The sequence below is a fragment of the Botrytis sinoallii genome (assembly GCF_014898435.1).
Source record: "Botrytis sinoallii strain Bc 23 chromosome Unknown BSIN_017, whole genome shotgun sequence".
Taxonomy (NCBI): Eukaryota; Fungi; Ascomycota; class Leotiomycetes; order Helotiales; family Sclerotiniaceae; genus Botrytis; species Botrytis sinoallii.
In genome coordinates this window covers 461007-483148 of record NW_024066044.1, presented here as the reverse complement: position 1 = coordinate 483148, position 22142 = coordinate 461007, and the positions used below count along the sequence as shown (strand labels likewise).

Genomic DNA, 22142 nt, shown 5'->3' with positions numbered 1-22142 from the left:
GTAAGGCTGAGAAACCCCTGCCACGGAAACCTTGAAACCCCATATGTTTGAACTGGGAGCTCGACACTACACTCCCGCTCCCTAGCTAAAAACTTTACCCCATGCTCCACATCTTTCCAACGTAACCATACCTAGACACAATCATGTCGATACCGGGGCTTGGTCAAGCTGTTCATGCTGCTGTGAGTAGTAATTCATGAATGAAACTCCGAAATTACTCAATTTATTAACTCGTTGGGTGTAGAGAACTGCAGCACCAGCAGCCGTTGCGCATACGAATATTCATGAGCTTCAAGCTAACTCGGAATGGCGCTTCGAAGTCGCGATCGGGGCGAGTATTGAAGTCAAGGTATGGATTCTATAATATTCAATTCCATGATAGTATATATTCTCCACGAAAAACCCTCAATCTAATTACTCACTCAGGTCCTCTCCGGCACCGCAGAAATCTTCGGCACAGAACTCGCAGTCAACCACACATACACATTCCACGGCACCAAATCCTCCATCTACACCTGGCACGGCTGTCGACTCGAAGTAAACGGAGCGTGCGAGGAATACACCGCGGAGGAAACCCCCATGATCTCCTACATCAACACGCATTTCGCGCTGGAGAACTTGCGATCCGACGCTAAGAAAGCAGGACAGGATGGCCCGCGTGTGATCATCGTCGGACCTAATAATACAGGGAAGACCAGCTTGGCGAAACTGCTCACCGCGTATGCGATTCGTATGGGGCGCCAACCAATCGTCGTGAATACGGATTCGCGCGAGGGAATGCTGAGTATACCGGGGAGTTTGACGGCGGCGGCGTTCAAGAGTATTGTGGATGTGGAGGAGGGGTGGGGGAGTAGTTCAACTAGCGGGCCGAGTCCCGTGCCGGTGAAGCTGCCGTTGTGTTATTACTATGGACTTCCGAGTCCGGAAGATAATGTGAAGTTGTTTAAGCCGGTGGTCACGAGGCTGGCGTTGGCGGCGACGAGTAGGCTGCAGGATGATGCAGTGTGTAGGGAGACGGGCATGATTATTGACACGCCGGGGGTGATTAGTCAGGGGAAGGGAGGGTATGATTTGATTTCACATATCGTGTCGGAGTTTGCAGGTGAGTTTATTGGCTTGGAAATTTGGGTTTGAAGGAGAGTGTGGACTAATGGGATTGACAGTCAATGTTATTCTGGTCTTAGGCTCGGAACGTTTACACAGTGAAATGTTGCGGCGATTCTCAACCCAAAAGACTGATAACGGAGAAGCCATTACTCTCGTCAGATTAGACAAGTCAGGAGGTTGTGTCGATAGAGATGATACATTCATGCAACAAATGCGGGAAGCAACTATCAAGGAATACTTTTTCGGAGACGCAAAAAGGACCTTGAGTCCGCACACACAACTTGTTAATTTCGACGAGCTTTCGATTTATAAAGTCAAAGAAGGTATGCAATATTCTTCTCTGCCCTCTCACCTCATAGTATCTTCAGAACACTAACACTCCACAAGCACACTCGATGCAAAGTGCATTTTTGCCCGGAGGAGAAGAAGAAGCCGAACCCACACAATATGAAAAGGTAGAGCCAACACCCTCGATGTTGCATTGCATATTCGCTGTCATGCACGCATCGACTCGCGATTCTCAGGATACTATTCGAGATGCGAGTGTCATGGGCTTTGTATATGTAGCAGAAGCCGATGAGAAGAAGAAGAGAATGAAAATTCTGGCACCGCTTAATACGAGAGTCACGGATAGACCATTGATTTGGGGTAGCTGGCCTGAAGCCCCAGTAAACTTGATGGGATAATCAAATAATACACAATATTGCCGAGAAGAAAAGTTCTAATACACGTTTTTGTGCTGAGTGTTGTGCCATGTGAAAGCAAATCAAATAGCAAAAAACTCCCGCGAACAAACTAAAAATATCTTGCCCGCATTACCCAAGTTACGCCGGTTCGCATTGGTCTGCTTATAATCAACCTAACCTGGATATCCCTCTGTCATTCTTCATTCTTAATTCATATCACAGTATCCCATTTCCCAACTCGCCACTCATCTACCTCCCTCTAATCCCTCGACTGCACCTTATGATCTCCCCTAACAGCCTCCGCATACGTGGGTGGCACCGCCCCTCCACTACTTCCCTCTCCACCCTGTCCCTGTCCCTCTCCCGCATTCGTCCACGTCCCATTCTGCTGTTGCTGAACTGTAGGTGCTTCCATCGGAGCATTAGTTCCATATCCTTGCTGTTGTCTCTGCGTTCCGTTCCATTTCTTGGGGACCCGCTGCGCTCGTCCATTGGGGCCTTGTACGACGACATATGTCACACGCGCATTTTCCGAGTCGGGAATGGCGTCGTAGTGAGCGTCTTGGTCGGGGAATTTGGCGATAATGTACCAGGCGTGCAGGAGACCCGGGAGGAAACCGAGCATGCAGAGGAGAATGTTGATGAGGGAGTCGGCGGAGCAGAGGCCGCGTTTTACCCAGACTGGAGGGGTGGGGGTTAGTGGATAGGTGATGGTAGATGGGTGTGAGGGCGGAGATGTGCTGGGAGGGGCGTGGGTTACAACATGTGGTTGTTGGGTTCGGGGAAGGAGTACAGAGTTGGGAATAGTTAGGCTTACCTGCGAGAGGGGGGAATAGAATGGCGATTAAGCCGAGGAAGATATCGGATGAGCACATTTTTGATTTTTTTGATGGATGTATATGATGTTGTGTGTTTTGTAGGTTTAAAGGGTTCTTTTACTCTACAAAGAATGGTAGTTGGTCGAAGGAGCGGTTTTGGATTTATGCGAAATCAAATGTCTCTGTTCGCGGGCGAAGCAGAGCAGATTCTTGGTTGTGCAGGTGGTTCGTCATCGGAGATCGGGCCTTGCGAGTCAAAGGAGGCACAAGGAAATCATCCTTACCTCTTTGAAATTAGCGTTAATGCAATGATGCAGTCTTGGTCGGTTTATCGATAAGGTGAACGGAAAGTCGGACTCTAATATTGCAGCTAGACAATCCTTGTCGCTCTTTAAGTCCAGACATTTGATGATTAAAAAAGTTCAAGATTTGATTTGTTGCGCATTACGATTGTACATATAATTCACAAACGACGAATATGCCGGGAAATAATATGGATGTCGATATGGAGGAAGAGGATGATCCAATAGTCAGCTCTTATGATATTTTCATTAAACCTCATATCTCTGAAGGTCGAGAAATTTATGTATTACAATTTCCCAATCGCGATATTGAGCAACGATACGCTGGGTCAAATGATGCTCAACCTCTCAAATTTCGAACGAAGCCAAAGGCCGGAATGGTCGAGATGGATGTTCCAATCGATGCGCGTAGGAATTATGATAAGGATAAAGGTGTGAAATGGGGAGATGCTATCAAGAAGAGTCAAATGGTTAAGGGTGGAGGAAGTCATGGTTTACCCGGTGGTTTTGGAATTGGAGGAGCCCAACCAACTGGCAGAGGAAGAGGACGGGCACAAGAGCTTGACCCTGAGAAAGTAATGGCGGATTTTGAAGGCGCTATTCGGACGGAGCAGGTTTTGGTTAAGCAAACTCTTGGTGGTCAAATCATTCCCGTCGATCAAAATAGTCCTCAATACTTTCTAGGCGCTTTTCAGAGTGGTAATTGGAGATTTTTTTTTTCTTTTCATTCTTGGGCAAGAAGCTAATTTAATCTAGATAAACTTCACCTCACTCCAATTGACCATATGGTACAAATGAGGCCTCAATTTCATCATATCGACGCACATGTAGAACAGGAAAAGCAAAACCGACCTCGCGAAGGACCTGCACCAAAGGCTACCGAAGCTCGAGCTATTCATATGACGGTTAAGTCAAGTATTGACGGAGAAGAAGATGGGAGTGACAATATTGGCGTACGAATCTCTGCTGCGCAACAAGAGCAATGGGTGAAGCACCGATATGTTGACGAGGATCATCAATCTGCTTGGGAATGCTATCATGAAAATATGTTTATCTATCCTGAGCCAGATGAGAAAGGAGAAGAGCAAGAACTTTCGCCAGATGTGGTTCCAAAGTTAACCACTGGGATAGATGATATGGCATATATGGATACAATCAGTGCGCCAAATAATGCTGCGAAAATGTCAAGGGCCAAGGTGGATGCGCAAACGATTGATCTTGATGCAGATGATGAAGAATAGAATTGTATGATATGGGTTCATTCTCTGGCGTATAAATCAAAAAAGATACCCCGCACATGTCCTTGGTAGACGAGATACTAGGTAGACAATTGAACATACTTCAGCAGAAAAATTTGGTATTTGTCTACTTCATTTGAGATAGAATGAATATGTTTTTGTTGTATGTATCTTGAATGTACGTACTCGAGTAGCGTTTTTCATATTTTATCTATAAATCGACTCTAGCTACTGGTAGGTATCAATCCAAGTACTGTGCGTGAGGCTTGATATATCTTAAATCCGAATACAGGCAGGCGATAACGATAAAAAAGTTCCGGCGTCATTCATTATCAACCACAGCTCGGCCGATACCTACTAGGTGGGTAGCTTTACTTGCTTGCTATCCTAAGCTCGCCATCCCACCCAAACATACCATTTTTACCACACTTTCTTCCACGCAACTTACAGATTCAATATGGCGTATCTGGCCCCAATACATAGACCAAGTAGTGTACGACTTACACTGCGATTGAATCTTTTAGATGATAGAGAGGAATGTCTGGTACTTGCGTAAGTAGCAATCTGTACAAGATTCCATGATTCAAATGCATAACACAATGGAATGCTGACTTCTCTACAGCAAAGCAAATCGATTAGAAATATGGAGGCCCACAGAAGAAGGTCTCACGATGGCATATTCGAAATCCATATATGGCCGCATATCCATGCTGCAAAAGATCCAACCTGCGGGATCCAAGACCGACCATCTCTTCGTAGGGACCGTTCGAGCACAATACTTTACCGTGATGTGGAATCCCCAGACGCATAAACTGGATACCATGCAATCGTTCGTCGATGTCTCTCAAGAACACATGCGGGATTCCGAAAGTAGGGATAGATGTCTTGTGGATCCGACAGGGCGATTGTTAGTTATGGAATTGTACGAGGGAGTGCTGAATTTGGTGAAGATTGTAAAGCCTAGGGGAGGCAAGACGGACTACTTGGAGAACCCGGAACAAGTGAGGATTTCGGAGATGAAGGTTCGGGCGAGTGCATTTTTGTATACGGATACTAAACAGCCGAAATTGGCTTTGCTGTATCAGGATGCGAGGGAGAATATGAAATTGGCAACATATAGGATGCTGGATGACAAGGGACAGCTCATTTTACAGTTTGATCCGAAGAAGAATATGGAGAATGATGTGGATGATCTGTGTGTTGGAGCTATGCATGTCATACCGGTTCCCAAGGCGAGAGATGAGGCGAGCAAGAGATATATTGTTAGGAACGCCACGACTGCCAAGGCTAATCTAGGAGGGCTGGTTGTCTTGGGAGAAACGAAGTTTACATATCTGGATGATGAGAGTAAAGCTATTGTCGAATATGCGTTGGATGAAGCTGTATTATGGGCGGCGTGGGAACCGATAGATGAGAGAAATTATCTACTGGGGGACGATTATGGCTTTCTATACATTTTAACAATACTGGTCGATGGCGCTACAGTTACTGGACTACAAGTTGTGAAATTGGGTCAGGTGTCTAAGCCTACATCTTTGGAGAACTTGGGGAATGGAATCTTCTATATTGCTTCTCACGAAGCGGACAATCAGGTCGTTCAAATAGATTTGGAGAGTCCAGAACATGGTGTTACCTTGTTACAGACACTGCCGAATATTGCTCCAATACTCGATTTCACGGTCATGGATATGGGCGGGCGAGAGGGAGAGACTCAATTGAATGAATATTCTTCAGGCCAGGCTCGATTAGTAACGGGCAGTGGAGGATTCGAGGGAGGAAGTTTAAGAAGTGTTCGGAGTGGAGTTGGACTTGATGATACTGCGATACTTGCCGAAATGGAGGGTATTCGCAAGGTCTTCGCGTTACATTCTGGTCCAAGTCTACCGAATGATACTCTTGTAGTGTCGTTTTCAACAGAGACTCGATTCTTTAAGTTTGATTCACAAGGAGATATTGAAGAAGTGGAGACAATCAAGAATTTGTCTTCTGCCTCGGAAACATTACTAACTTATAACCTCGATGAGGGTTGTATATTACAAGTCACACAACATGAGGTAGCAATACATGGCAAATCTCCCGGTCATCGATGGCAACCTCCTGCCGGACAAATAATCACGGCAGCTTCAGGAAACCAGAATTATATTTTACTTTCGTCTAATGGACGTGCCCTGGTCACTTTATCAATTCAACAGAATTTAACGGAGGTCGCATTTCAGGAGCTTGGAGATGATCAAGTAGCTTGTATACATGTACCCCAAGTATTGGATGATATAGGTGTCATTGGCTTATGGAAGTCGGGATCGGTATCTCTGCTTGATCTCGCAACTCTCAATACTATCGTATCAGAGGATCTACGACGAGCTGATGGAGCTTCCATACCGAGAGATATTGCTCTTACTCAAATTCTACCCCCAGAACTCTCAGGCCCAACATTGTTTGTCAGTATGGAAGATGGTATTGTGTTGAGCTTCAATGTCGACAAGACAGATTGTTCACTTTCGGGACGAAAAAGTATTGTCCTTGGAACACAACAGGCGCAACTTCAAATTTTACCACGGGATAATACAACTTTTAATATTTTTGCAACATGCGAGCATCCTAGCTTGATATATGGTTCTGAGGGTAGAACCGTGTATTCGGCCGTCACAGCTGAAGATGCAATCGCAGTATGTTCGCTGAACAGTGTAGCGTATCCAGATTCAGTAGTTGTGGCTACGACAAATGAACTCAAGCTCGCAGCCATCGACAACGAGAGAAGAACACATGTCAGAACTTTACCGATTGGTGAGACTGTAAGGAGGGTAGCATATTCAGCCAAGGAGAAATCGTTTGCGATTGGAGCTATCAAGCGGGAACTGACAAAGGGACAAGAAGTTGTCACGACTTCTTTCAGACTTGTCGACGAGGTTGTTTTCGGTGAGCTAGGAGAACCGTACTATCTACCACCAAACAACGAAATTATCGAGACTGTTATACGAGCGGAACTTCCAACAAGACATGGCAGTGGCGAATTAGTCGAGCGTTTCCTTGTCGGTACAAGTTTCCTTCATGAGGAAGAAGCGAATGTTCGTGGTCGTCTTCTTATTTTTGGTGTCAATGCCGACAGAGCTCCATATATAATCGCTTCTCACAACCTCAAAGGCTCTTGTCGATGCATTGGTGTACTCGATGGTAAAATCGTAGCGGCACTCAATAAAACAGTCGTAATGTACGACTACGAGGAAACATCCACAACATGCGCCAAACTTAATAAACTAGCAACATATCGATGTTCAACTTGTCCCATCGATATCGATATTACAGATAATATAATAGCAGTAGCGGATATTATGAAATCAGTTGCGCTGGTCGAATATACACCTGGAACCGATGGTCTTCCAGATAAACTCGAAGAGGTGGCAAGACATGCACAACAAGTCTTCTCAACGAGTGTTGCAGAGGTAGATACAGATACGTATTTGGAAACAGATCACGATGGGAATATAATCTTGTTGAAGAGGAATAGAGAGGGTGTTACGAGAGAAGATAAATTCAGAATGGAAGTTACTTGTGAGATGAATCTTGGAGAGATGGTCAATAGGGTTAAGAGGATCAATGTGGAAACATCGAAAGACGCTTTATTGATCCCGAGAGCTTTTCTCGGCACAGTACGTCCCCTATTCCCCGTTCTCAAATTAATTAATCATTGATACTAACAACTCCTAGACCGAAGGATCAATCTACCTCTTCTCTCTTATCCCCCCACAAAATCAAGATCTATTAATGCGTCTCCAAACCCGTCTAGCATCTCTCCCTTCCGCCTCGTCCCTCAAAGAATCCTCAGACTCCACATCCCCTCATCAGATCGAACTCTCGCCCGGTAATCTCGATTTCAACAAATACCGTTCCTACATATCCGCCACGCGGGAAACGAGCGAACCCTTCAGATTCGTAGACGGGGAGTTGATAGAAAGATTTCTGGATTTGGAGAGTGAGGTGCAGGAACTTGTGGCGGAGGGGCTGGGTGTCAAAGCGGAGGATTTGAGAGGTGTGGTTGAGGGATTGAGGAGGTTGCATTAGAGGGATTTGTCAAGGGGGGAGGAGAAGCGAGAGTGAGAGAGAATTGGCATTTTAGGTGGATATCTAGGATGCGGATGTGCATATCGATATGACTGGAAATTGGAATGAGACAAGTGAGTAGAGTATAGCTATCTAAGGTTGAAGTAAAGACAAAAGACAAGAAAACAAGCTTTCTACACGCATCAAAAATGAATAAGGTTATCAATCACGTAGAGGAAGGTAGCTATTGCTGTATAGTACGCACCGAGGTATAGATGATAGACTTGCATGAATTCATCTAGAGGACGGGGGAAATAAGAATACAAGTTGTGCTCTGCGATTTCTATTGATGACATGGTTGCTGAGGTGAGGCGGAAGAGAAGGTATTCTACGTGATACATCTTCTTTGAGTTACTTGAGCAATGGAATAGCAAGGCCACTGATGCACAAGTCTGGAGGGCCATATATCAAAGGATTATCCAGTAAAACCTACGATACGCGACTGCAATTTTCACCAAGTCACCTGCTAAGTTCACACATAGTACGTCCAGAACATTTTTGGGGGAATATCTTCATTTTCATTTATTCGACTCCGTGACATGGTTACCCCGAACTGCTAAGATATCTATAAACAACAGAAAAGTCCTTGCCCTTACAATTCTCCTGTTGTTCCACAGTTTCATAAACCTCTCGAGCTCTGTTACCAAGCTCAAGTTTGGCCTGAACTTCTTCTGCTGCTTTCAATGCAAGTCCTAGATCTTTCTTCATGAGGCTTATACCAAAACCTCCACTATAATCTCGTTCGGCTGGTGCACCAGCTACAACACCTTTGACGGGATTGTTAAGTTCACTTGGCCAACATTTGCCAGTACTACTGTTAATCAAATTACCTAGGACCTGTGGATTAAGACCCCACATTATTCCCAAGTTCATGGCTTCAGCTGTTGCAATGTTATTGATCGCCAGAAGGTAGTTATTGGCAAGCTTTCCGGAAAGACCTGCACCTTGAGCTCCACAATGTAACACCCTCTTTCCCATCATGGTGAGTATGGGAGTCACACGATCAACTAAATCATCCGAAGCCCCAAGCATAAAGGTCAGAGTTCCGGCAGTTGCGCCAACAACACCTCCTGACATCGGCGCATCGACGAATCGACCTTGTTGTGTTGTATGAACTGCCCTAGCAACATCTCTAGAGGATGTTGGATCAATTGTGGAACAATCAATGAAAAGACGATCAGGATTGGCGACTACAGATGTAGAAAGTGGAGGCTTGAGTATTTGACTAAAGACATTCTTCACATGTGCTGGCTCTGGTAAAACGGTAATGGTAGTTTCCTGCAAGCAGTGTCTATTAGCAATTGAAACAGATATTTCTTCAGACAAAATAGACAATTGATTGAAATAAAATCAGAGGATTGGCTTTGTTGTATAATATAAAAATCATTAGAAGATCAACCAAGACGGTTGACCCCAACTTAGATCATTCATGGAACAAACTCATCACATAAAACGGAAGGATTTTGATTGCGATAGACACAAAAATGGGATAACTTACAGAATTTTCTGCAGCTTCTCTGACGTTACTTGCAGCCTCGACAACAGCTCCACTCCCAAGAGCTTTTGTGTCTTTTGTGAACCTCTCCACTGCTTCCGTATTGATATCATAGACTCGTATTGTATCGGCAGGAGGTAATTTGGCCTGAAGGTTTCTCGCCATATTGTATCCTGTCTAATGTTAATGAGAGATTCTCTTTTTTTGGGGCGGGGGGCAGATTCAAAGTTAACATACCCATTTGACCGAGACCAATAAACCCCCATTGTTTTTGTCTTCCCACTGATGCTGAGAAGTTCCTCTGTTGAACAGATTGAAATAATGACCGCACAAATGGCGCCGTTGTCCTCACATTTACCCTCATCTTCACAATCCAATTCACGTTGTTGAAAAGTCAATTGGAAAGAAGAGGGGGGAGCTTTAAAAACAAACAGACGGTTGAAGCGGATACGTTCCGTACGAGCAACCGTACAAGCTGACGAATGAACGCATGCGGGTGCTCCCTCGGGTGATATTTAATTGAATGGGGAAGGAAGCATGGAGAATGTGGGGAAGTTAGTCTGGTTGCGCTGCCCGAGGCTGCTTTGCTTCCTGAATCCTTGAACCGTTACCCCGATATCCGACAAAAGCCGACAAGATCAGCAGTTTTGCTATCAATCCATGATAGGAAATACCTCACATGAGGTTAAACCTTGAGGTTCCATGCTTGCTAACCAATGCTGATTGCGAGATTAGTTCAAGGAATGAATGTGTAGCAAAAGAATTGATAATTGATAGTTGATTTCTCCATACTTCGTGCTTTGTAGAGAATCCAAGAGATAAAATTGGGAGAGAGATAAAAGAAGTATGGGAATAAAATTAAAAAAGAATTGGAGAAAAGTTTGGAGAAAAAAAAAAGGGAAATATATGCTTAGTCACTCAATAAGCGAAAGAGCTTACCCCTGTCAAATGAAAAGCACTGATAAGAAGCATTGAGAGACGAATCCCGTCAAAATCTTTCCACGATCCATCAACTTGCACAGTTCAGTGATGGGGATTCGTGGTCCATACAAATCAACGCCAGCACGTCATCAAACAATCACAATTCTAGCATTAGAACTTCGATCATCATCATACTGCTACATTAAAATATACTCAAATTCGGCTCAGATGATGCGGGGTAGGAGGTTCTGATCTCAATATCAAGGCACATGTTGGACGAAACAATCCACATACCAAACTTGTATACCTGCGCATATGCTTCGGGTTATTCTTCGGTTCACAGATGAGATCGACGATCGAGTAGTTCCTCGTGCTTATGTATATGCTGTATATATTGAGGGTGGATTTTTGGTACACGATTGGATTCATCCGTTGCGAGAGCCATTGAACATATGAAGTGTAGTTAAATACGCGGTTCAATGGAGTGGTTACTCGTATAGTAATATAATTAATTTGTACCTATCCCTGACCAAAAGACTGACTCGCTATGCTATAAACGATTGTCAAGAGCACCGAGAAGTAGCTCATTCTTGCTGCCATGCTATTCTATGACCGAATCCTGTATGATATCCAAAATCCTGACCCAAGGCCGAACCCCTATCCGAACTACCGCCCGGAAAATACAAAAGTCCACATGTCTATTCCGTCTATACCCAATCACCTACCTCTTTTTTCCCCTTACGCCCTCGACCACTGCTTCCAATGCTCCTGCAGCCCGTCTCTCCCTCCTCCTGAACTCTCCATTGAACATTTCCGGCAATACCATCTTCGCATTTGCATGTTCTTTAGCAAAACCCACCTCTGCGGAATTTCCAAACTTCGCTCTCGTTACCCTAACAGCCTCTTCCAACATCTCTGTTCCCACACCTGTACCTCTATACCTTACTCTTGTAGTCCATGCTCTGATGACACCTTTCCCTCCTTTCTTCCCACTCTTTCCTTTCCTTGGCGATCCATTGACATGAGGAGCTCGTTCAATGCGCAATATAAGTGCTCCAATGAGTTCCTCCCCATATCGAGATCCAATAATAACATCTTCCTCTCCTTCATCATTTTTGGCAAAATTCCAATTGAACTCCTCAGCCGTGTGTAAATACCCTGCAGTGGCAGCTCGAATTGCTACCAAACATGCCATTGTAACTCCTGCTAGTGTGGTTACAAGTAATCCCAAATCGCTGGTGTCTGTGTATTGCCATTTTGTCACAATTCCAATTATTAATGCGTAAAAAGTAAGAGTAAGAGGATGGAAGATTAATGCTTGAGCAGCAATTTGTCGTTGTTGGGCAATAGAATCTGCGACTAGTTTTAGAGCTTTCGTTTTATCCTCTTGGGTGTCTAACGAGGTAGTTGTGAGAGAGGGAACGCCGTCGAGGGGATCGGGAACAATGGTATCATCATCGATATTGGAAGACATAGTTGCGAGAGATGATGGGCGCAGTGGTGGAAGATTGTAAGAAAATGATGCGCCCAGAATTGGAGTTGAGGTTGTAGAATTGAGTGTTGATGGTGGCAGGACCAGATTTGCTCGAAGAAAAGTAAAGAAAGCTGGTGGGGGTTTATTGTTAGCAAAGCTTGACCAGACTTTTTGTGAATTGGTGTTGGATGATAAATTGTCAACGTTTGCGAAAATAAAGTATTTTGACATGTGAAGAGTTTCTTCTCACTCACAATTGAGGGATAAAATCCACAAAACAACGAAGGTTAATATCAGTTGGATTGGTTGAAATAGCTTCCCACCTGCTCAGACGACTGAAAGTTTCACAGAAAACCTTTTCAAAACTTTTTGCTTTCCAAACACCACAAACTTCTTTCGTACAATGAGAACCAGCGATTCAACAGAAAAAAGAATACAAAAAAACACTTCTCAAAAGAAAATATATAAATGAAGAAACTCACCAGCACTAGCTAGAAATCCTGGGACAGCATTCATTTTATCCACCACAATATTGGCAGCAGTAGTAGTACTATTCAATGTCGTACCGCCACCATATTGCGACCTTCTCAAATCTAATCCCCTGGGAATAGACACAGGCACGTGTCTAGGCATTGTCCCTAAAAAGGTAACTGTTACCAAATAACTCAACCTTTTTCGGTTCTTCTTCCAATTTCCGATACCATTCGCGTGAGGATGGATGATTTATTGAACGGGATCAAAACTCAAGGATCTTAATCTTTTATATGGGATTTGGGGATACTTACTGACGTATGAAATCTGCACGTGGGGGTCCCAGTTTAATTGGTGAGGAGCTTGTTTATCTTCTTATCGATATGCCAAGAGTTTAAAGTTTGATGGACATCAAGGATTGATTTGGAAGCAAGACATGGGACATCTAGACACAAGCCATATTATATCGTTTTGAGTGGATGAAGATAGGGCTTAGTAGGCGAGGGGGAGGAGGGGGAGGGGTGGGTGTGGGATAACATCCAGACTGGTCAACTGGTGCATATGATGGTAGGCGATTTGATGGCTGTTGGCTGTTCGACTTTTGACTTTGAGTTTTGGCTTTTGGCTTATCGTCAATGATAGCAATGGAGGTAGATGACTGATTGTGATATTGATGCCCAGTGGATGGGCAGTGGGTCGGCAGATGTTGTGTGAGTATCGGTATCCAATAAGCCTCGCTACCAGCTCTCGGGATGTTTTTATGGAGAGTGAAGATAACTAGTCCGTGTGACCAAATCTATCAGACAATCGTTGCCCATACTGGCGTGCTCGATCAGCTCTGTTTCCAAGGTCCTTTTCACTTATATCTGAACTAATGCGTGGTCGTAGGAACTTGTTGTGTAAAGTAAATCACTTGAGTATGCAAGCTTCAATTTACTACCAATGATAGTTGACTTTGACAAATATCCTAGATATCAGTCACCATATCCCTGGAGCCTCAATGCCGATGAGTTAAACTCTCTGTCAGGATTCTGTATCCGTATATTACGTATCATTGACGAAGTTTCATACTTCATTCAAAGGATCTTCTTGCCTCGTGAGCAACAACCCACCTTTCGATTAGGCTCTGAAACGGTTGAGAACAAGTCCTAGGCTGCCCAGCGCTATGTCGGTTAGGGCGCCAAATTCTCCAGAACATTCCCTTGCTACCATCAAGCCAAGAAAAAGTCCATCATGCCAGCCACCAATACGGACCTCCGGTATTGGAGCGCTGCGATTGTAAGCTCAGGGTGTTCAATAGCCCGGACTGCAATCCAACAATCAAAAACTCATGTACAATGTGAAGTACAACAAGAGTTGAGATGAGACTTGCTTTAATTTGCAATCCGTGTGGTCTCTGAAGCTGGAGCGTCTTTGTGAATTGGAGTGGTGCACGGACCTCTCGACATATACCCAAACTTCCTCCAGCTTCAGAAACTCATCATTTTATATCTTTTCATTATTTCCTTGTTCAAACTTGCGTGGATATATTCTCTCAGTACCACAACTTCATACTTAGTAGTATTTTGACGATCACGTCTAGAATTTGGTGAAGAAACACAAGGCAAGCTGCCAGACCACGATGATCATGATTATTGAGGACGTTCTCAGTCGAAACATTTGAGCGTGTTCAAGCCCTCAAGGAAGCCTTCGATTACAGTGGGAATGAAGGTTGAGAGGGATTCATCTATCTTTGGGACATCTGAAGTCTATATTTAGGAAAGAGTTGGAATCTTGGTAACAAGCCGCACGCCGCTCACTTCACAATTTTCTTTTGTACTTCCAACATTCCTAACATTCTTCTCCACGCCGTCTCAAGAACGTGAAGTAATAACTATCTCCTAGCCAACTCTAATGTTTTGATCCTTCCTATTACTGCAGAATCAAAACATGCACCTTAATGGTAACTCAGCTAATCACCAAACTGAAACAACTTCATGAGATCTACCTACTACTCTAGACTGTGAGGAACTCGAAATTTCGGAAGCAAACGTCCTAGGTATGCGTAACATAGTAAACAATTAAATCTTCAAACAACAAAAGCCATCGCGATGGATATAAATTGAAGCAAGAGTCCTCCAGGTAAAGAGCATCAACGGCATCAACTCTCGACAAGAACTTTCGACATCTCGGCAAACATCACATCACATCACTACACCGAACCACCTTCCAATACCAAATACCACTCACCCAAACACAAACACAAGCCCTTCAAAACCACCCACTCAAAATGCAATTCCGCAACACCCTCACTCTCCTCCCCCTACTCCTCACCTCCACCCTCGCCATCCAAGTAACCTACGACCCCGGCTACGACAACGCCGCTCGCTCCCTCTCCGCAGTCTCCTGCTCCAACGGTCCCAACGGTCTCGAAACCCGTTTCCCCCAATACAAAGTCCAAGGCGATCTCCCCACCTTCGCCCGCATCGGCGGCGCATCCACAATCGCGGGATGGAATTCTCCTAACTGTGGTACTTGTTACACCTTAATCTATCAAGGCGTCTCGATCAATATCTTGGCCATCGATGCCGCGGCTACGGGGTTTAATATTGCGGAGAGTGCGATGAATACTTTGACTAACGGGAGAGCGGTCGAGTTGGGAAATATTGATGCGGATTGGACTTTGGTGACACCTGAGGAGTGTGGGTTGCCGGCTGAGGAGGTTGTGTCGCCTTGTAAGGCATAAATTTGGGGGTTTGGGCGATGGTAGGAAATTTTGGGGAGGATACATTATGGGAAGGGGAATTTGAAGAGGCAAGGAAAGTGGTTTGGCGTAGTGGTGTGATGATTTGTTAGATGATCGATATATGTTTGATTGTCTCACTGTTCGATCTTTTGAACTTTACTTTTAATAATTTGGAATAATGCTAATCTTAATTTTCATCTGCACATGCAATGTGACTTGCATATGCATTTCTCAATCCCATCAACAGCTTATCAATTTATTACAACTTCATAAGCTTACAGCCTCATACAGCTTCTACGGTCGAAAGCGTATATGAATTCTTTCCAAATCACTCAATAAACATCCCACAAACTAACCTTCCCATCCTTCCCTCCCACAGCAACCCAATGTGTTTCCCTCGCCTTCCTCAATCTCTCCCCTTTAACATCCAATTGCCCAGTCTCCCCGCCAACTCCTTCCCCTTCCCATCCCCTCCCCTCTCCACTTTCCCCCCTTCCAAAACATCCGCAACAGCAACCGCAAAAACACCCATCCTTATGCCACTTCAGCACCGCCAATTCCCTCAACTTCGCCACTCCGTAAACTCTAGCTCTCCCGTCCCATCCGCCTGTCACGGCAATCTTCCCATCGTTTCGCATTTCTATGCTTTGTTGTCCCGCATGTGCTGTTCTCAGCATTTTGGGCTCGTCTTTAGCGGAGCTTATTATTGATTTTGATTCTGAATTTGATGGTGAAGGAGAAAAGGGATTTGTATTGGTGGGGATTAAGTATTTGATAATACGATCGTCAGCACCACTAGTGAGGAAGAATTTGCGGTCGGGGCTTGGATCAAGAGAAAGGGAGAGGACTGGTTGAATGTGCGATTTGGAATGGTATGTGGTGTTCCATTTCGTTGGTTGAGATGAAGGTACAGTTGAAGGAAAAGAAGAGGATGGCGAGATAGGCGAAGTGAAGGAGAAAACGGAAACTGAACCATCTTCGTAGCCGGAGAGAACGGTTAAGCATTTAGTGATTGGATGGAAAAAGAGCGATAGACACATGATCATGCCTGGCTTCTCTGGTCCAGGCGAAGGAATATTATGTAGGCGATGGAGAGTGGGAATATGGAAGATATCGATCTGGAATTGTTAGTTTCTCTTGCTTATTTCACGGGATGGTTACTTGCTGATTCGGATGTTAACGTATTCGGGACTGCGATTAACAATTGATCTTCACTTCTCTCGTCTTTTTCGATTTCCGCTTCCGCTTCTTCGTCTTTCCCCTTCTCTCCGTCCTCCTTTACTTTGATATCCGTGTACAAGGGACACATAGCAAAGGCGCAGAAATTCATGGTGTTGACATCTAACATATGTAGAATCCATGGTTTTCTCCTCTCTTCCGAGACGGTATCAACGGGAAGAACTTTACTCATGAATTCCTCCTCTGATGGGGGGAGCTTCCATATTATGAGTTTATTGTCTTTTCCATGCCTTCAAGATGTCAGCTTGGCGTTCTTCTCTGCTCACACCCCCTTTCCCAAACATGATGACGGCTAGTTAATCCCACCCCTTCCCCTTCTTCTTCCCCCAACCACAAATCCCCCAACCCCTAAAATTCCAAGAGAAAAGAAATCCCAAAACTCACGTAATAACCCCGTCCCCCCACTCCCCCACCCCTAGCAAAACCCCCTCGTGCGCCCTCCAAACCGCAGTACCCCTCCTACTCTCCAAACTCCACATCACAACCCACCCCTCCGCATCCCCCGTAACCAGTCTCGTGTTTCCTCGTATAAACTTCGCTACATGTATTGGAGTCGCATGTCCGCGTAGAATATATGATGGCTGAGGTGCGCCTGGAGGTATGGACATTGCGTCTGTGTCAAAGTGCTCAAGAGTGCACAGGATGGAGAGATAAAAAATCCGTAGTGTTTAGAAATCAAGTTTCTCATAGAATCATTGCTAGGAGTTTGTTGATGAAATTGTTGGACGCCAGAAGCCTGATCTCTTGAAATGTATAGATTCGTTACATAAGCATCACTGGAACCAAGACAACGATTTCTCCCTCCTCCACAATTCAATAATGAGAACTATTGTTACTGGAATTGTACACCATCTAATGTTTCCTAGTCACCTAGATTTGATGCTCAAGAACCTCACAGCTCAGTTCAACCCGAGAAATTCACCTAAGATGTGCTAATCACCATGTAATAAAATTCCTTCCGACTGCCCGCTCCCCAAACGAATTTACCAAAACATTTCGAAAACGTTTTTGAAACGTTTGTAAACGACCGACACATTTTAGATGTGCAACAAAACTTTTCAAGATAATGACAAATCACGTGTCGTTTATATCATTGGTTAATTCCCTACTTCACGATGATGATGACTAATACAGGTAAGTAGGTCACCAGGGTAGGTAGTTTTGAAAAGCAATTTTTCTATTGAACTGACAATTGAAACATAGGCATTTGCGTGATGTTGAATCATTGACTGTCTGCCAATACTGCCGGATTCGCCTACCTGTATATGAAGTTCATAATGAGTTCACCTACTCACCAACTTCAAACCATTCAGACGAGAAGGGCGTGCATCGAACAAATAGGGACATTCTTTAACATTCAGAGATAATACAATTCATGTATATTGTATATACACTGTCGTCCAATGCCACTCACTCTATCGTACTACACTATCTAAGAACAACGCTGAAAGAATCAAGTCCTCCATTCCCTCAAACTCCAAGGTTTTATGTTCAAGAATACCTAGGAGTGCCCACCAATCCGGCGCCGATTGTTTATTCCCCAAACGCCAATTTGACTCCAATGTCCCAGTTCATAACGCTAAATTGAAATTTTGTCCCCCTGATTCCGTATGCAAAATGACGTCCATCCCTGAATTTTCCTCTCAGGTATCGTTTTGATTTGCGTCTCCCATAGCGTCGTCGAAGAAGTGATGAACAATGAAAATCTCGATGCTGGTTTGTAATATGACATATCAATTATAGATATGTATGAGTAAATTGATTTGTTGTGTTTGGTGGTTGATAATGTTGTTGATATGGATGATTCGGTAAGGAGAAGTCCGCAGTTTTCAGAAGAGGATTCAAGATACCGCTTGGAATAGACGGTCTTGGTGGTGCAGGTGGTAAATTTGACGATGGTGTTGGCGTATTAGAAGGGAAAAACTGTGACAAGGAATTCGCTTGTGGCATCATCTGTTGCTGTTGTGCTGTTTCATCTGGCCAACCCCACTTCGTTTTGAGTTCTTTGTGTAAGAACCCAACTCTCCAACCCGTCTCTTTTCGAATTTTTTCGAATATGGTGAGTACTTCTTCTTGTTCGCGACGAACGACTAAACATTCGGCAGCGATAGCTAAAGAACGAAGCGCGACACTAGCAACTCCCCTGTCCTTGACGTGTGCTACAATGCCACATATGGAACGAGAATGGTCTTGCTGCATATCGTGCATTTCCGCATTTTCTGGACTCAACAACGGATTAATTTGAGGGAGAAGGCACATCGCTGTGTGGTAGAACAATCTACCAACGATTGTGGCACGTTTGAGAAGCCTATAAGTTTGTGATTAGTAGGTTACTTTGTACACCCCGCTTAATGGATAGATACTCACCAGATCTCTGGGAAGGCGGAACTTGAAGTGGTCTGTGACGGATACAAATAAGCCATCGGGTGCATGGTCCGAGGTATACTAGTGTTCCAGCTATCACAAAGATTCTTTAACTTTTGCCACTCCACATACCTAGATTGCATTCGAATTTGTTCGTCGTGTGGTGAAGCCTCCTGAAATCGTGGAATTGATGCCCGGAAGTTTGCGATTTTACCAATGATGTACAGCATCCGATGAACCCAGACTTCCTCTCGTCCAGCTTCCAACTCTCGTGAAAAATCCATATCAACTCCCCATTGATCCGGGTCCCAAGCTACCTGCCAATTAAAATGCAAACAACTGAGCAATTCCATACCAACATTAAGCCAAAAGCATGCGGCCCCTACACCAGTACTTCGTGCATTCCATCCACATTCCTTAATCAAAGCTCGTGCTCCGGCAATATGGTTCATACGTTGCATCGCTCTTTCGGACATGATCTCATAAACGTTAAGAATGACAGCTGTAGTTGCACAGATGACAGTATCTCGATCGGGATTTTGTAACGATCGCAACAATTGAGTAGTGGCTGTGTCATAATAATATAATGCTTTGTCCTCCTGGTAAACAGGATTGACAAGAGTCAAATGTCGAGCTCCACATGCTAGGAAAGCATTGAGAAGCATGGGTTCTCCTAGAGAATGGAACGGTAATAACCTAGAGAAGTGTTTCATCGGGTCCATACTATCCATCCATAATCCAACTTCCTCGACGAAAACTTGCATATATAGAACTTCTTCGGGAGTAGTAAGATAATCCCGACTTTCGTTAGGTGGCGTGATGATTTGTTCCGAAGCAGTGTATGCAGTCGGCGCGGTCAAATAACTAGAACTCTCACTGCCAGCGTGAGATAAATGCCTACTTGTGTGCCTAGAATGTGAAGAATGTGCCACCTCTTGCTTAGCCCCAAGATTATTATCCATGAAAGTACCAGCAGTCTGTATTGGCGGAAGGGCATTCCCTTGCATCATAGGATCAACAACCACAGGTCGCATAGGATATTCGGTGGGCGGATCTCGAGGAGGGGTAATTGTTTGTTCGATGTGAGCATATCGACTTAAGCCGCCCTTGTATTCTGAAGCAATTTCGCGGGACTCATCTTGAAATTGAACTAAACATGCGTGAGTAAATGTATGGTTAAAATATCCTTAAATCTACTGACCTGACCAGTCTGCTGTAGGAGGGATCATTGGTGGTGATTTGATCTGGGTATCGATAAAATTTAGTCGCACCCCTCTTTTGCATTCCCGACTAGATTTCCGGCAATTCAGACAATTTGGTAAACCCTCATCGCATTTCAAATGTCTTTCTCTGCATGTCAAACATCCCGTCCGTACTCGTTTTGGTTTATTTGCAGCGGTCGTTGAAGCCTCCGCAGCAGTTGCGGAAGACGCATCATTTCCTGGCATCTGATTATCTATCTTTGCTCGAACTTTAATCTGCTTGGGCTTTCCATTAATCTTTTGACGTTTTGTAGGTCTAGGACTGTTGTCGCGGATAGGATAAGCTGGGGAAGCGTATCGTTGATCGCCAATGATAGTCAAGTCCGATGTGGTACTGGTAGATCCCGAATATACTGGTGAGGGGTTCGATTGAAGGTATTGATATTCCAGATCGAATCCTGGCGCAAGATAAGGCTGGTTGTATGCCGCCACGATTGGGTATGCTGCGAATCTTCGCAGAAGATTTTCTCGTCGTATCTCCGTATTCCCAATAACATTGGCCAACGAGAAGATATTTGAAGTTGGGATACAATGGCAGATGTGATGCAGATGAAGATCGAAGCAATGTCACGGTAGAAACCCACAATGATGGTAAATTTTGATTAATATTGAAGTGGGATATCGATTTATGGACTAAGTAGAACTTGGACGGAAAGCTGTGGATCCGATGCCAAAAAAAAGATCTTGATACTGCTCAGGTATCCTTGTGAGGCGAGTGAGGGTCGAGAACAAAGATGATGCAGATTGCCTGTGTCGATAATGGAGATGGGGAATGTTCGAAAAAAAGAAATTCGGAAGTAGGGAATCAATTCTTTACATCCATATCTTCATATAAATGTGTAAAAATGCCAACTACCACTTTCTTGCTTTTTTTGACCTTTTAAATATCGAAATTATTTCGTTAGACGTGTTGACATACCTACCTACGGAGTACATCCGCATCCTCTTTATTAATTGGTGGCGGCTGGAAATTATAATGAGTGCAGCAAGAAGCCTGTTTGAAGTGAAGGTACGAAATGTACTGTATAGGGTTAAATTCCCGAACTGATGTATGCAAGTACCTGGCATCTCAATGATCATCGCCCCCCTTGATGCTTTGATTCGGCACGACTTTCAATAATTCGTAAATAAGGATCAGATTCTAGACTCAAGATTTTCTGAGAAGAAGATGAAGCTATACTCAGATGAGTTTACCGTCTCCGGTTTTCTCTTCAAGGATTCAACGCCGCCATTCTACTTTGGAGCCGATCCAAGAGTCTGAGTGGAAGGAAGAATTTAGCCTTGTACGAGAGCGAGCAAAAGTACGAACACAGCACATAATACCTAGGTAAGAATAAGTGTGGAACTAACTACGAGTGAAAGCAGAGAACTTATCAGAGAAGTACTCCTGAGTTGGATCGATGTCGTGTAATGCATATTCTTACCAATGTTGAAGTCCTGGAAGTCCTGGAATTCATCATACTGTACCTACCTGCCTCGCCTAGCCAAGGGGGCACAGTAGTATGTACGTAGATCTTATTCTGCGTTACATTGTGAAAGATCTATTGATTCCCTTCAGAGCATAAGATGATATATTTCTAACAATATCTTGGTAGTCAGCGTCAATGAGTTTTCGTCGATTTAGGAAAAGATCCTCAAGATATCGAATACCTACCATGCCTGTTTTATGGTCTTTTTATTATCCATGATACTCTGGATGGCAATTCCTTTTTGCGCTCAATGGACAATATGGGCATTACAGCTGATAAATGTCCTTGAATTCATCCAGAGGCGTTTCTTATATGGTTAGTAAGTGATTTTAAAGTATTACCTTCCTCATATAGTAAGGTCAAGACCCCAAAGTAAGGTCAGTGTGTCTATCCATCCAGTGTCTTATTCGAACACTTTCTAGAACTCCATGAGTACAATAAATGTTTGCCATCCAGTGCCGACAAGAGATACA

General features: G+C 44.1%; 9 protein-coding genes across 9 annotated transcripts; 4 read left to right on the top strand and 5 right to left on the bottom strand.

Annotated features, from left to right (window-relative positions):
• Window positions 1-143: 143 nt before the first annotated feature.
• Window positions 144-1793, top strand: EAF02_008823 (uncharacterized protein; the record flags this gene model as incomplete). Its single annotated transcript, XM_038904871.1, has 5 exons — window positions 144-182; window positions 245-349; window positions 427-1102; window positions 1164-1430; window positions 1495-1793. The coding sequence occupies 5 exons, from the start codon at window positions 144-146 to the stop codon at window positions 1791-1793; spliced, it is 1386 nt and encodes a 461-aa protein (XP_038755281.1).
• Window positions 1794-2052: 259 nt separating this feature from the next.
• EAF02_008822 (uncharacterized protein) lies at window positions 2053-2668 on the bottom strand (the record flags this gene model as incomplete). Its single annotated transcript, XM_038904870.1, has 2 exons — window positions 2053-2474; window positions 2611-2668. The coding sequence occupies 2 exons, from the start codon at window positions 2666-2668 to the stop codon at window positions 2053-2055; spliced, it is 480 nt and encodes a 159-aa protein (XP_038755280.1).
• Window positions 2669-3089: 421 nt separating this feature from the next.
• Window positions 3090-4154, top strand: EAF02_008821 (uncharacterized protein; the record flags this gene model as incomplete). The annotated part of the gene is made up of 2 exons (XM_038904869.1): window positions 3090-3612; window positions 3670-4154. 2 exons carry the CDS (start codon window positions 3090-3092, stop codon window positions 4152-4154), a joined length of 1008 nt encoding a protein of 335 aa, XP_038755279.1.
• Window positions 4155-4525: 371 nt separating this feature from the next.
• On the top strand, window positions 4526-8286 carry EAF02_008820 (uncharacterized protein). The gene is made up of 3 exons (XM_038904868.1): window positions 4526-4703; window positions 4774-7798; window positions 7857-8286. The coding sequence occupies exons 1-3, from the start codon at window positions 4609-4611 to the stop codon at window positions 8208-8210; spliced, it is 3474 nt and encodes a 1157-aa protein (XP_038755278.1). The 5' UTR covers window positions 4526-4608; the 3' UTR covers window positions 8211-8286.
• A 463-nt stretch (window positions 8287-8749) lies between these two features.
• Window positions 8750-10576, bottom strand: EAF02_008819 (uncharacterized protein). The gene is made up of 3 exons (XM_038904867.1): window positions 9982-10576; window positions 9748-9917; window positions 8750-9527 (listed from the first exon to the last, which is right to left on the bottom strand). The coding sequence occupies exons 1-3, from the start codon at window positions 10106-10108 to the stop codon at window positions 8793-8795; spliced, it is 1032 nt and encodes a 343-aa protein (XP_038755277.1). The 5' UTR covers window positions 10109-10576; the 3' UTR covers window positions 8750-8792.
• An 810-nt stretch (window positions 10577-11386) lies between these two features.
• Window positions 11387-12772, bottom strand: EAF02_008818 (uncharacterized protein; the record flags this gene model as incomplete). The annotated part of the gene is made up of 2 exons (XM_038904866.1): window positions 11387-12270; window positions 12622-12772. 2 exons carry the CDS (start codon window positions 12770-12772, stop codon window positions 11387-11389), a joined length of 1035 nt encoding a protein of 344 aa, XP_038755276.1.
• A 2107-nt stretch (window positions 12773-14879) lies between these two features.
• On the top strand, window positions 14880-15335 carry EAF02_008817 (uncharacterized protein; the record flags this gene model as incomplete). The annotated part of the gene is made up of 1 exon (XM_038904865.1): window positions 14880-15335. One exon carries the CDS (start codon window positions 14880-14882, stop codon window positions 15333-15335), a length of 456 nt encoding a protein of 151 aa, XP_038755275.1.
• Window positions 15336-15667: 332 nt separating this feature from the next.
• Window positions 15668-17182, bottom strand: EAF02_008816 (uncharacterized protein; the record flags this gene model as incomplete). Its single annotated transcript, XM_038904864.1, has 3 exons — window positions 15668-16453; window positions 16501-16804; window positions 16959-17182. The coding sequence occupies 3 exons, from the start codon at window positions 17180-17182 to the stop codon at window positions 15668-15670; spliced, it is 1314 nt and encodes a 437-aa protein (XP_038755274.1).
• A 730-nt stretch (window positions 17183-17912) lies between these two features.
• Window positions 17913-21206, bottom strand: EAF02_008815 (uncharacterized protein). The gene is made up of 3 exons (XM_038904863.1): window positions 20140-21206; window positions 19071-20088; window positions 17913-18882 (listed from the first exon to the last, which is right to left on the bottom strand). Exons 1-3 carry the CDS (start codon window positions 20384-20386, stop codon window positions 18312-18314), a joined length of 1836 nt encoding a protein of 611 aa, XP_038755273.1. The 5' UTR covers window positions 20387-21206; the 3' UTR covers window positions 17913-18311.
• Window positions 21207-22142: the final 936 nt, after the last annotated feature.